The sequence below is a fragment of the Lepidochelys kempii genome, chromosome 7 (assembly GCF_965140285.1).
Source record: "Lepidochelys kempii isolate rLepKem1 chromosome 7, rLepKem1.hap1, whole genome shotgun sequence".
NCBI classification, from domain to species: Eukaryota; Metazoa; Chordata; order Testudines; family Cheloniidae; genus Lepidochelys; species Lepidochelys kempii.
The window spans coordinates 98,108,991-98,123,331 of record NC_136386.1 but is presented as its reverse complement, the minus strand read 5'-3'; the positions used below and the strand labels follow the sequence as shown (position 1 = coordinate 98,123,331).

At 39.5% G+C, this 14,341-nt stretch overlaps 1 protein-coding gene across 2 annotated transcripts in view; it reads right to left on the bottom strand.

Annotated features, from left to right (window-relative positions):
- The window catches only part of STK32C (serine/threonine kinase 32C), a 253,843-nt gene that overhangs the window by 6,412 nt on the left and 233,090 nt on the right, over positions 1 to 14,341 (bottom strand). For both annotated transcript variants that reach the window (XM_073353977.1, XM_073353975.1), the window contains exons 4-11: positions 12,298 to 12,471; positions 11,959 to 11,996; positions 6,336 to 6,425; positions 5,703 to 5,806; positions 5,477 to 5,593; positions 2,950 to 3,075; positions 2,644 to 2,775; positions 510 to 577 (exon numbers count right to left, since the gene is read on the bottom strand). In XM_073353977.1, coding sequence (XP_073210078.1) covers positions 510 to 577; positions 2,644 to 2,775; positions 2,950 to 3,075; positions 5,477 to 5,593; positions 5,703 to 5,806; positions 6,336 to 6,425; positions 11,959 to 11,996; positions 12,298 to 12,471 — 849 coding nt within the window. The remainder of the gene's footprint in view (positions 1 to 509; positions 578 to 2,643; positions 2,776 to 2,949; positions 3,076 to 5,476; positions 5,594 to 5,702; positions 5,807 to 6,335; positions 6,426 to 11,958; positions 11,997 to 12,297; positions 12,472 to 14,341) is intronic.

The window sequence follows — 14,341 nt, the reverse complement described above, 5'->3', positions numbered from 1 at the left end:
TTTCCTAGCTTGGAAGGAATTGCCTCCTATCATATTGTTTTAATTTAATAGCAAAAATGTCATAAATATCTTCAAGCAACAGGGGAAAGCAGATATTTTGATTGCAGTGCTTTCATTCACCCATTGTGGAGCATGGAGGGCATTTTACCATATTTCTTTCATTTGCCATATCATCGTCAAAAATGCAGTGGATGGGTGGGTATTATGGGTGTATTCAAGACTCAAAATCATAATTATTTTAAAATCCACAAGATTCTGTAACATATTTGATTTAACTACAGAGTTTAATAAATATTGAGGCTTTTGGAGTTGTTCTTCAGTTCCATATTTTAGTTAAGCTTAAAAAAAAAATAGGGCCTGGGACTGCTCCATTGAAGTCAACAATGCAGAACTGGGCCATTGCTTTGATTCTCATATTTATGGCCGCCAACAATCGGTTTTTGTTAATCCAAATTCTGCTAAGTAAAAAGAAGCCCCCTTTCCTTCTGAAAACATACCCCCTCACTCACTTCTCTCTGTTAAAAATGACAAAGTCTTGCTGGATTGCTTCGAGGCATTCCTGGAGATAGTCATTTTCCTGTTTTTTGAAAAAAGAAAAACATCACGTGCATGAGAAGTCAATACAGAAAACGACAGACTGTATATGTGACTATTGCTGTGTCTAGATGCACATGAATATAATCTAATCAGGTAGTATGTCTTTCAGCCTAAATTGATGATGGAAAAAGAAGACCTTCATTTCTTTCACATTTTTAAATCACTGTGTTCTGTTTTCAGTTCTGGTGCAATAATTTCCCTACAACATAAATAACATGTTAATACACACAATCCTTTACTACATGAATAATCAGTTTATAAATGGTGAAATTCACCCTGGTGCAGAGAGCAAGCATAAGGCCTATATCTACTCATTCACTTAAATCTTCAAAACAGGTCTTATGCAGGATTTAAGTGGTATATAGACCTTTAACTAGCCCTATTTCCGGGGGTGAATTTCACCCATATTGACTATCATCCTGAAGGATCCCAGAGTGTCTTAAGAACTACATTTAAATAGCACCATCAAGGAGATTGGCAGGACATATAGAGGCTGGAGAAAAATGAAGCAGTGCCTTTAACTCACTTGTCAGTGAGTGCCTCCGCAAGTTATTGCTAAGTTTGCTTATTCTGGTTTTTGGCTTCCTGAATTATTCTTCTAATCTTTTATAGGAACCTTCATTGATTGTAATGTTAACTAGTGCTGAAGGAGGAAATGATCTACTGCTGTTAATAGACTCAGCCCACAAGTCAGGGAGAAATCTAACAGATACTTCCTGCTGTTTATAAGATAACTGGTATTCTTAAAAAAAAATATGTTTATTATGTTTTTATTTTTATTTTGGGGATAATTTTAATGTTCATGTAATTGAGATGCAAGAAGCACTGTCCTGAGTCCAGAAATAAGTGCTTAGGTGTTGTGAATGCTTCCTCACCTAGATCTACCCATACACATCAGTTATAGCCTGCAACACGCCTTACAAATACTAGACTTTCCCTGAGATGAAGCTACGTACTATGCCAAATGATGTCATTGTTATTTTATGGGAACATGTCCATAATGGAGAAGATTGAGACTCCTGTATTCATTTTACTAGTGACCTGAGTCTAGCCTGAACCCTGGCTCCCATGATGATAAACATTTATATAACCTAGTTTCTAAAAGAATGGGTGTTTCCTAAATATTTATTTTCATTGGCTGCAATAGTTTTGTTGTTAGTAAGAAAAAAATCATAGCACAATCTCATTGGATATTAGTGGGAATTCATGGGAGACACATAGGATCTGCTTTTTTTACTTGATTGTTTCCAAAGCCTCCTGCTACCTCTCAAAGGAAGGGCACTGTAAGGCCTACCAAGGGTCATCATGAACACTCAGGAGGGATCTACATGAAAAGAGTGATTCCCATGCATTCCTGGGAATATCCTAAATCAGGATTGCACAGGATACCCTAGGGTTCTGGTTAGTAGCGTTGCAAAACTCAGTTGAGACTAGCTCTTGAGAATTGAACATGCAGTATTTGAAAGACGCTGTGAGAAGCCAGCCTGGTAATACTGCAGAATTTTATTATTCTTTCAAGTGGAGGACTCAAAGCTCCTGAATCATTAATATTTGTGTCATCCATATTTCTAAATTGCCACACATCTCATTTTACTAATAATTTGGTTCTCCTTTCACTAACATGAGAGTCAATTAGTCGTAAATCTACAGAATTCAAAGGAGTTACACAGGTGTAACCCAGTGTGACAGAAGACACAGGATCTAACTGTTTAAATGATACCGCATCTGATCTGAAAAATCTTTTTTCCCTATCTACATCGTGGATCTCCTGACGTTTATAGTTTCTTGATCAATGTGCATGGATCCCCCACTCATGTCACTTTAGGGATAACAGAAAAATGTGGAAGAGATCTGCCATGAAGATGGAAGAGGAGAATTTAGTTCTCGGGCAGAGTCAGTCTGACTGTCCACTTGGCTGAACATTTTTATTATAACACGTATGAATGAAAATCCACCATGCAAAGTAACTGCTTTTATAACAACCAGATTTCAACACATCAGCTTTTTGTCCCCTGTACTGTTTTAGCTATTCAAGGACGGACTTACTGACTGTGAGCTGTCCTTGCTGTTGTCCCTAGACTTGTTTTTTGCAAGTCTTTTCTTCTTTTTATGCAAGGGTCTTGACTCCAGGATCATTTCTTCTAGCTCAAAGGTGGGATCGCAATGCAGACGGCCTTTCTGTTAGAATGGTACAAAGGTACTGACTGAAGGCTTAGTTCTGTGATTTATGAGAATATGTTTCAGCTAATACATTTAGGAGTTATTTCAGCCATAGAAATCCTTTGTCTTATTAAGTAAACAGTGATCATTGTTCAATAAGGGGAAACTGATTAAGTCATCACTTTTGCTTACATTAGGAACAAAGCCTGGCTCCACCTTCTTCTCACAGACATCATCCCAGATGACATTTGATAAGTAAGCTGAAGTTTGAACGTCAGTGAGGCCGGAAAATCGATGCTCAGGGTTCACCGTCAATAGCTGAAATGACAAGCACTGCAGTAAGGCATGGTCTGGCCTGAGAAAGAGCAGGCATACAGAATCATTCTGTCTTTAATCATGCTCTTATAATTAACTAAGCAAGAAAAAACCCTTTGTCGGAAATGATATATAACTTATTATCTGCACACACACACACACACAAAAAAAACCCAAGCCCCCCACCCCATGTTAAAAGAAAAATTATTAAGGTTGCAAACTCAAGCACTCAAATGTTAGAAAATACCATAATTAATGATGCCTGGGTTAGTTGATGGGAAAATTCCTCATTTGGGGCCAGAAGGAGGAAACATTTGATTATTAGTCCTGATCTCTTGTTGCCTGGTAAGATCAGGAAGCGCTGTGTAGGTAACATGCTCAGCCTATGCTGGGAAAGAAATGCCCCACGTTATTCAGCAATTCCTCAGCCAGCTGATTAAGGGCTAGTCTACACTGGCAACATTAAAGCGGTGCCGCGGCACCGCTCTAACGTGGCTTGTGTAGTCGCGGCAGAGCGCTGGGCAGAAACTTGCTGAGCTTGGGGGGGTGTTTTTTCACACCCCTGAGTGAGAAAGTTGCAGTGCTATAAAGTGCCAGTGTAGACAAGCCCTAAGGAAAAGCGATACTGGGCTCCGAAGAGTTTCTCGTGCAGTTCTCCTCAGCTGGACAATGTTTTAGAGCAAGAAAACTAGTGGGATTCTTGCAGGCATGGGCAACTTCCTGGTTTGGGGGTGATGACTGATAACTTTTGGATAGGGTGACCAAATGTCCCGATTTTATAGGGACAGTCCTGATTTTTGGGTCTTTTCTTATATAGACTCCTATTAACCCCCACTCCCATCCCAACTTTTCACATTTGCTGTCTGGTCACCCTACTTTTGGATTATAGATATTTATTATTATTTCCATATATAATGTTCTCTTTAAAAGCATGCATTCTCTGAGTTAACCCAGTAGATGGCATATGTGATCTTGCTGAGTAATTTTTATTGCAATAATAACTAACAACTCTGCTTCTTACTAAAATAAAATCCAATTATGTAAATTGTCCACCCAACTTTAACTTATATTGGAGTCACTTATTTGCTGTCAGTGAAGTGTTTATCTCTTTTATACTCTCTTGATCAGCCACTTTTCTGAATCCTTTAATAAACAGAATCCAGGAAACCAACATCAGCTTCAAATCAACAGACTTTCTTAGATATAACAATAAAATGAAAGTGACAAAGCACCCATTTCCCCAGAAAAAAGCAAACAAACACATTTCTAATTACAAGACAAATCAGAATCAGATTCACTGACTGCAGAATTGGAGAAAGGAAAAAAAGCATTATCACAGTAGGATATCCAAACACCTATGTATTTTATGCTGCAATTAGTCTATGGTGAAAGGTAGTTATTTCAATAGCCAGCTATGAATTTCAGAGTATTGGAGGTAATACATTTCCATACAGGCAGTTATGTTAACACTACAGTATCTTAACCTGAGCAAGTATATGATTATATCACTTAAACCAATCAAGTAACACACCTCACTTGTTTCAGAGTAACAGCCGTGTTAGTCTGTATTCGCAAAAAGAAAAGGAGTACTCGTGGCACCTTAGAGACTAACCAATTTATTAGAGCATAAGCTTTCGTGAGCTACAGCTCACTTCCTCAGATGCATATCGTGGAAACTGCAGCAGGCTTTATATATACACAGAGAATATGAAACAATACCTACTCCCACCCCACTGTCCTGCTGGTAATAGCTTATCTAAAGTGATCATCAGGTGGGCCATTTCCAGCACAAAGTGCAGGAAATAGCCCAACTTGATTGTCATGCACATTGTGTAAAGAGTTGTCACTTTGGATGGGCTATCACCAGCAGGAGAGTGAATTTGTGGGGGGGGGGGGGGGGGGGGGGGGAGGGTGAGAAAACCTGGATTTGTGCTGGAAATGGCCCACCTGATGATCACTTTAGATAAGCTATTACCAGCAGGACAGTGGGGTGGGAGTAGGTATTGTTTCATATTCTCTGTGTATATATAAAGCCTGCTGCAGTTTCCACGATATGCATCTGAGGAAGTGAGCTGTAGCTCACGAAAGCTTATGCTCTAATAAATTGGTTAGTCTCTAAGGTGCCACAAGTCCTCCTTTTCTTTTTACACCTCACTTGCTAACTAACAAAAGAGAAGATGAAGATACAGCAGCAAATGACTACTCAAATTATATTTTGGAGCAATTAAATTGTGCTAACCATTGTATAAAGTCATAAAGTGTAGTCCCTCTTCAATGCCTGGAAACTTGTTAATATCTTGAAGCAGAACAGAAGACTATTTTCTAATTAGTCCTGTACATATTGTAGCCAGTATGGAATTTGTGACCACACAATTGAAATTGTACTAAGAAAAACAGTATTTACCTTTCTCAATAAAGCAACAATTTCTTTTGACCATACTGATGAATACTGCACACTTACAGTACTAAACAGCTGAATTAAAGACTCTACTGGGTTACTGGAATGGATGTCGTAGGGTCTCTGAGGAAAATAAAATGGAAATATGAAAAAAATACAGTTCTTCCCTTTGAAGATTATTAAGAAAAATATCTGAAAACACTATCATATAAGACAATAGAGGACACCAGACCCATCCACGAAGAAGTTCATAAGCCATCACTCCTAAAGACCACCAATCAACTTCAAAGGAGTAGCCTGTCCCACCATTCAGAAAAGAGTGAAAAATTTCTGGAGCTAAATAAAAACAGAAAAGAAAACAATTTCTTCACTCTGGCTGTAGTATGTGTTTACATCCTGCTGCAGATTTGGAGTAAACATCAGTTTGTGGATGCAATAATTACTTTTATTTAGTGCCACAGGTGGGACCTTACAAGACAAACAAGAAACATTCTGTCCCAAACAGCTTACTGTCTAAGAGCTTAGTCATGCAAGGTGCTGAGTGCCCTCAGTTCCCACCCAGGTCAGTGGGAACTGCACCTCCCAGGAACAGGTCCTAAATTAATGCAGGAACAATAGGAACTGATGTCGACATTGGGAGGTGGATGAGAGCAAACATAAGAGGGTCATGAGGTGTTTTAGGGAAAATAATTCACATGTCTTGAGGGATAGACTGCTTGATTAATTAACTTTTCTGAATAACTAAATTGCTTGCATTAATGTGTTAAATTAGTTCAATTACTTTGTGTTAGACACAAATTATAAAATGGTATGCTGTAAGTACCCTTTCAAATTGTAGAGACAATTATTAGATAATATTTCTTACCCATATATGGTTTGGTTCCAGCTAGCGCAGTTGCTCTTTCACCATCTCTGATTATTGTTGCAATATTAAAATCTGTTAGGTGTGCATGACCTTAGAAATAAAGACAAATTTTAAAGAGGTATTAATAAAATAGTCATAAATGGAACATTGTGTAACCTAGACACCCATTAAATTATTCAGAAAACATTTGATGCTTGTTTACCAAAGGAGCAGGCAATGTGCCACCTGGCTCTTATTAAATGATCATAATAGATCCTGAAGGTATTCTTAAGGTCCCAGTCTTTTCAGATGGAAAAAAAATAGTTATTTTTCTGCCTTTATTAAATGCCAAACTTGAAGTGCTGTTCTGTAGTCATTAAAAATGTCCAATTTATTCCAGCTCATACAGATCAGAGCTAAAATGAGTTACATATGGGCAAATGGATATACTGCTTTCTGCCCACACAGCAATGAATGCATAGTTATCAACTGTAACTTACAGTGGCTTTTCAAAGGACAAGAAGATGCCTTTTTGATTACCACAGTACATAAATTAACTCCACGTAAGGCAGCCATTACAATTACACATGCATTCATAAACACCTGTTGTACATTATGTCTGCAATGAACTACCCCTTTCTAAAATGGCTTTAATGCTTGTGTGGAATGTTGGTTTGACAGACAAAGAATCAAAGATGATTGTGAGGGAAAAGACTCTTTGGATCTAAAGGCCTATTTCCTTGCCATTATAGGATTCTGAACCAGAAACATTCACAAAATAAATAAATTTAAAAATTGGCAAATTTGCTGAGGTTTTGTTTTGTTTGCCAATTTTTCGTCATTTTCTGCAACCCAGTCATTTTCCAAAATGTAAAGTCAAAATTAAAAGAAAGGAACTGATTCCTGGTTAGAAAGCAAGAGGACAAGAGAAACAATAGTCAAATAAATTCAATTTTTCAAATAGATAACATTTTTCACTTTGTTGTTGTTTTGAGGAAGCGTGGTCCAGTAGTTAGGGTGAGAGCTTGGACATCAGGAGATCCATGTTCAACTCCCTGTTGCCGCAGATTTCCCATGTGGTTCTGAACAAGTGACCTCCAATAGGCATCTAGTGGGATTTTCAGAAGTGCCTAGGCATCTAACTGCCATTGATTTCTGATTCTTTAGGTGCCTAAACACCATTAAAAATCCATCCCATAGTCTCCCTATGCCTCAATTCCTCATCAGTAAAATGAAGATGAGTACTTCTCTTTCTCACAAGGCTGTGGTGAGAATAAATACATTAAAGATTGTGAGGCCTTCAGATACTACAGTGATGGTATCATGTAAGTACCTTAGGCTATGTCTACACTTGCAGAGTTTTTGCACTGCAAGTTTCACTGGTGATAGGGAACCAGTGAAAGTAATACCCTGTTTTGTGTATTCACTTCATTCCTCAGCTGTCAGAGAGTGTTTACATTAGTAGTACTTCCATGGGGATGAGAGCAGCGCTCTAGGGCAGCTATCCCACAGTGCAGCTCTCTCCAGTTTGACGATGGGTCTTTTGGGAAGAGTGTGTGTGTGTGGAGGGGGGTGATCGCGGGGCATCCTGGATCCCTGCACAGCCTCCTCTCCCCAAACACTGATCAGCTCCAGCAGCTCAGCATTGCTCCGTGGAGCAGTCATTGTCACCTGGCCAGATAAGTGAGCACTTGCCAAGAAAACAGGAAGGGGAGTTTCAAAGTTCCTGGGGCTTTACAGGGGGAGGGGTGGACGTCTGTTTACCTGGCAACAGAGCAGCAGAGCTGCTGGCCAGAGTGGTCACCTGGGCACTGTGGGATATCCTGCGGAGGTTAAAAGCTCTGTAAACAGGAAGAACGTGTCTTCACTTGCACATCACTGCAAAAGCATCACCGGTAAGAGCTGTACGCCTCTCGTGGAGGTGGTTTTCTTTTTGTGGTGAAACTTCTCAGTTTCACTGCAAAAAGCAATTGGCAAGTGTAGATGCTCCCATGGTTTTTGTGCAGAAAAGGGACTTTTTCCGCTTTAAATGACAAGCGTAGACATGCCCTTAGATAGAAGTGACTGAACAATTTCAAAAATGTTAAAAATGTTTTCAATTAGGTCTAGTACTGAGAAGAGTCATGATCACAAAATGGAAAGAGATGGAAAAGGCCTCCTGGATCATCAAGCCCATTTCCCTGCAAAAGCAGGATTGTTCCTGGGAGTATGTATTTATTATTCTATGCCATCTGATTTTGATACCAGACTAAAAGGACATTTCAGAACAAAGGGAAGCCCGATAGAAATAGCAGCAAAAGTAGGAAGAGAAAAATAGAATTGTGGAGACCTCCTTCAGAGCATAATTTCTTGTTTGCAGTTTCTTTTAGAGCCAGAGTACCCATTCTTTTGGGACAGCTGTGCCAAGTTATCAGACTACAACATACCTATATCAGCTAGGGTCTGATTTCTCTCATTCGGGTACTCATGATGCATTGTGAGACTGAGGTGTGGAGCAATCCAAGCTCCAGTTTGAGCTGTGTACAAGTGAACATGAGGCAGGCAATGATGGTACACCAATGTTCAGCACAGACTGGGATGGGGCAGGGGGAAGCCTAATAATTGTCAGGAACAAACACTTAATAAGCTTAAATACTAATATCAGTACCTTGGGAACCACTAGCCTAGATCCTCTCACATTTTTGTTCACATAGTTATAACAACTTTCCAGATCCTATATAAATAGTGAAGACAATAGGGAAATGCTAGAATTCTGTATTAAGACATTTGCCATAGCAACATCTTAAATAAAAAGTCAAAAGGTGCTTCTTGGAATGTTGTTGGATGAAAGCAAGGTGGCCATTAAAATTTCCAAATATCCAATCTTGGAGTAACATGGAGAACTTTCTGTGTAGACATTAGGCATGGGCAAACCAGTTCAGATAAAATCAGAAGTAACTTCTCCAAACTCTCACTTAAAACTTCAACTGAGACCCTAAAAGATACAAATAAAGTTTGAATATTTTCTTCCTATCTCTGCTTTTCCTGTTTCTGGCCAGGACTAGAAACAGGAATTCCAAAATAACAGCAAGAAAAAATACTTTTGATAGAAGAGCTCATGAAAATACATATTCTTGTTAGATCTGCAGCCCAGTTTTGTACAGCTAACTAGTATAGATAGATTGGATAATGCTCAGATAAGCACTCAAAAGTTTGGATATTTATCTGACCAGAGCATGGGCCTCTAAGCTTTTTGAGGTTCCCTATCACGAGCAGAATGTTTCTCTTATATCATTGTGGAATTACTGCACACATACCACATATTTAGGCTGATGTTTGGAGCCACTTTCAAGAGTTGGTCTATGGGTGTATCAAAGTGAGCACTGTACTTGCCACAGAGTCGCTAATCCTGACTGGGATGCCCATTGCTGGATTGCCCAGCTGGTAGAAGAGACAGTAACCCCCCAGCTAGCAGCTCTTACTGCAAATAAAGAGCTTGCAGCATGAGTGTTTTATGATCTCCAAAGTTTATAATATGCTCACTGTGTAAGAGCCACAAGTCCAAAGATTCTAACATGCACGTAGGAACCTGGTTGTTCCCCAGCTGCTGTGGCAGTTTTGTCTTTTCCCCATTATAGGGGATGGGCATCCCAGTTTGGACTTGGGGCTCCCAGGCAATGGGAATAAATCTCTCGTCTTCCGGTTGGAGAAAAACAGCTCTCTCAGGCAGAGCTGGCTCTCTTTTTTTTTTCTTTCTTTCTTTACTGCATGAACCCATGTATAAACCAACATGGCTTAAGTATAAACTGGCTTATCCATGAGTATGTATAGCAAGTCTTCCAAACAGCTTGTGGTCAGGGTAAGCTGGCAGTACCATATCCCTGCCATTTCTTCCTCCTTTATGCGAGGCTGTTCTGATAGCTATATGAATTATGCATATGAGACCAATGCTGCCTGATCTGAAAAGAGATGAAGACAGAGGGATATGTGGACAAATTGTCAAACAGTTGCTTATACATCATCAAAAGCTCACTGGTTTGTTTGCATTCAAGTGTCTTCTCCAGAGCAAAAACATATTTTTAATGAAGGAAGATGCAGCACTCTCTCTTAAGTCCTTGAGAAAGATTTCAGAACAGCAAGAAAAGAGACGTCACTACAGTTCAGTATAGCACTGAAGGAGGAGATTTGGGTTGTAGTGAACTCCAATATTCCTTAATTCCTTAACTCTGATCATGCTTCCAGTATAGCCAAGTCTGCTCTTTAAAAGAAGCTGGCTACATGGCAATTCCATTTTTCATACTATTAAGGTGGCTGTTCATAGATTACTTGTGTAACAGACACATCACAATAAAACTACTTTAAGTGGAGCATATAAAATCTGTGGTCAGTTCATCTACTCTGTCAAGGCTAACAAAAAAGAAATCCAACATGAGTTGCAGCAGGTCAACCAATTATTCCAAATCTTGCCTGGGGGATAGTTACTTTCAAGCCAAGCTAGAAATCTAGTCCAAAGCAAACCACTCTCTCTCTCACTCTCTCTCCCTCTCTCCTGTAAGGCTATTTTCTGCCCTGTATCTGCATGTGGCTCCCCAGCTGACATCTTTGGATGTTTCATGTCTGAATCAAGGGCAGAATAGCCCATTTTCTCCTCCTGTTTTCGCCTCTCATCTCATTCTTTCTATTTTATGCTCACTAGTTTTTCAGTGCTCTGCGATCTGCACCAGCTCTGGTAAGTTTTCAGGTGAAATTCAAGCTGTTGGTTTGAACCTATAAAAACCAAAAAGGATTAGAACTTGGTTGCCTGAGAGATTGCCTGTCTTTCCCAATGATATACTGCAACAGCTGAGATCAGCAGTGGTGTGCAGCCTGGAACGCCTTCCATTTAAAACAGAAAGCGGCTAGTAGTATGTTCTCAATGAAGAGTCTTGATCTTGTTTCCCACTTTGTTCTGTCAGAGCCCAAATTTGTTAATCTTCCAAGCAGGTTGTAGAGCCCATTTCCGCCCCCCCCCCCCCCGCCCCCTCTTCCCTCCCGTCTGCTTCTGTAAGGTTGCTGAAGAGAGCATAAGCTGAGGAGAAGATGTTTATGGGCAGTCCTTTGTTTATGTTCATGTTGTGATTTTTAATGTATAGCCAGAGTGCCCAAAGCACAAGGTAGGTGACTACAATTGTATTTTTAAAGCTCAAAGTAAATATATAAATACCTCTTTTCTTGACTCCAAAGTACTGAAGATGAAAAATGATTATGATACCTTGGCCTAAGGTATTTGTGGAAACAGGTCCCCAACATTTTTTATCAAATAGCAGATTGGTAGGACACAAAGTTATTTTCTAATAGTTAATTTGATTGGAAACTATTGTATTAATATCTTTGAAGAAAAAATAACACTTTTAAAAATCTCAGTCAGAAATATTATTTGTCCTAAAAATATAAGAGCTAGTTAAAATAAGCTTTGGTTTATGACAAACGTACTTGAGACTTCATTCTCCCTGCCTTGCATAATCTGTGTGCAAAATTAATGTAAAATATTTCCAAACCAGAGCAGTAGTGTCTTGCTCCCACCTTGCCTAGGGGTAAATATGCATACAAGATGCATGGTAGTGGAGAATCAGGACCTAGGCTTACAAGAGCTGCAGAGACAGACAGGTTTTGTTTTTTTTCTTACCTTGCTCGTCTAGAAGAATGTTGTCTGGTTTTACATCTCTGGGAAAAGAAATGAGGATGTATGTAAGAAGTTATGCAAATGGAAAAAGCAACTCAAAAGAAAGGCAAAACTATTTCTTGTGACCAACAATTAGGGTAGAAAATATAAAATAAAGTACCCTAGTATGAGAGAAATTATTCATGCATGTGCCATCTCCTATATGTGTAATAGATAAATGTTTTTCCTATGCAATCATGCAAAAAAAGAAAAAAAGGGGGGTCCTGACCGTCTCATTTATCGATGTTGGTTTATTTAGATTGTTAGTTTTCAACAGCTGAGACTAACAGATTTTGCTGTTACCTGTGAATAATATGCTGACTTCGTAAATAGTCTAGAGCTAGTGCCATCTCACAAATATAAAGCTTCACTGTTTCCTCCGTGAATTGAACATTTTGCTGTAGATGATACCGTAGATCACCACCTAGGAGTAAATCCACTACCATAAACATGTCTTCTTCGTCCTGAAAAGAGTACCTACAGAAAACAACCACAAGCAAGTAAACAGCATGGCACCTTGCAAATTTCACAGGTGCTACAAAATGAAGGAGCTTTTTTTTAATCCTAATTATATTCTACATGTTAAATGATAACAATCCTATCCTCTCCATTTACCCAAGTAAAGTTACAGGAATATCCTGGCTTCAATATTTACATCATTTTAATTGTGCATGCATGATTCAATATACTGTCTTATATTTTTGAACTCATTACTGCTATGTTCTGTCTGGATGAATTAATTTGCATGCTGCCTTCCTCATTGTGTAACTTACACAGGCTATCCCATGCAAAATTTCTGTGAAGGGGCAGCAATACTCATTAATTTTACCCTACTTGCACAGTCCATTGTTATATTCAGGGCACTGTCATTTAACTCCTATATTCTTAACACACTTATTCTTCCTGATACAATCAAAACTGTGCTGGAATAATGAGCAGCAAACCAAATGTAGTTATCTGATAAACCTCCCTGCTATCAGCTCTAATGAGTCACCCACAAAGAATATGCTACTCAGAGCTATTGATAGCCAATCTCCATTACAATTAAAATGTTAGTGCTGATTCTAGCCCCCTGACTGAGCCTCTAGCCACTTCTCTGACATATAGTGTGAAGGACCTATGATGGGCCAGGGAAGACTGTCCTTGCTTGAGCAGTAGCATGAGGTCAATGTGTGCGGTGCTATGCTGCATGCTCTCAAAGGCCCCATTGTGGGGGGCATACCTATAATTCTTAGTTGAGCTGGGCAAAATTTTTTGGACAAATTTAGCTCATGAAAAATGCTGTTTCAGGCCAACTAAAACTGTTCACAGATTTGACGCCAATTTGCTAAATACTTTTGGCCCCCAAAAATGTTTTGGGATAGATTCATAAAACCAGAGGAGGACCCTCTTGTTTACCCAATGGCCCTGTGGTTATAGCACTCAGCTGGGATAGGAGACACCCAGGGTCAAGTCCCCATTCTGTCTGATTCAGAACAGGGAGCTGAACTTTGGTTTCCCACATTTTAGATGAGCGCCTTAACCACTAAGATATGGGATAATCTAGGTGGGGCTCTCAATCTCGCCTGTTGAAGCTGTTCCTCTTTGTATAAAATACTTAAATAGTCATTGGAGCAGGAATTTGAACTTGGATTTCTCACCTCCCAGCTGAGGCTTAGAAAGGGGGAGAGAGAACCTGATGGTTAGGTTGGGTGACTCACCTGGGTTGAGGTGACACCTGGGTTCCAGTCCCTGCTCCAATGAATACTCAGAAAGCCAGTACAGGATCTGCACCATTTATGCAGTGAGACAAATTCTTCTCTAACACCATGTGCAAATCCTTTGAGGTCAACGGAACTGCACACAGCATGCATCATGGCAGCCTGCATGTCAACGGGATCATATGTTACAAAAGTTTATTGCTTATGTATTGTTTAAAAAAACCCTCATTATATATAGTATCAGCCAAACAAAATTAAAGGTCCCATCCCATGTGGCGTTCAGTGGGAATAAAGGGCCCTTTGAGTGCATTTAGCACTTTATGGGAGGGGCTGAGCAACTCACAGGATTAGGCCCTAAATTATTTAGTTGAAAATAGTTACCTGAGATTTCTAGGGATTCAGTTTCAGCCTGACTTTAACCAGGCCTAAAGTTTTTGTATCCACAGTTTTGTCAGCAGAAATAATTACAGGCGAAATTTGGCACTCATTTCTTTGAGAGTGCAATTTAGTGCAATTTAAGCCTAAGCCTGAGGTCCACAGCTCCCATTGTTTTCCAGTGGGGTTGAGTGCTTAGCTCTGAAAATCAGACCATTAGACATCCAGTTACCGATCTGTGGCATGATCAGGAAAATGGCCTGAACTGCACC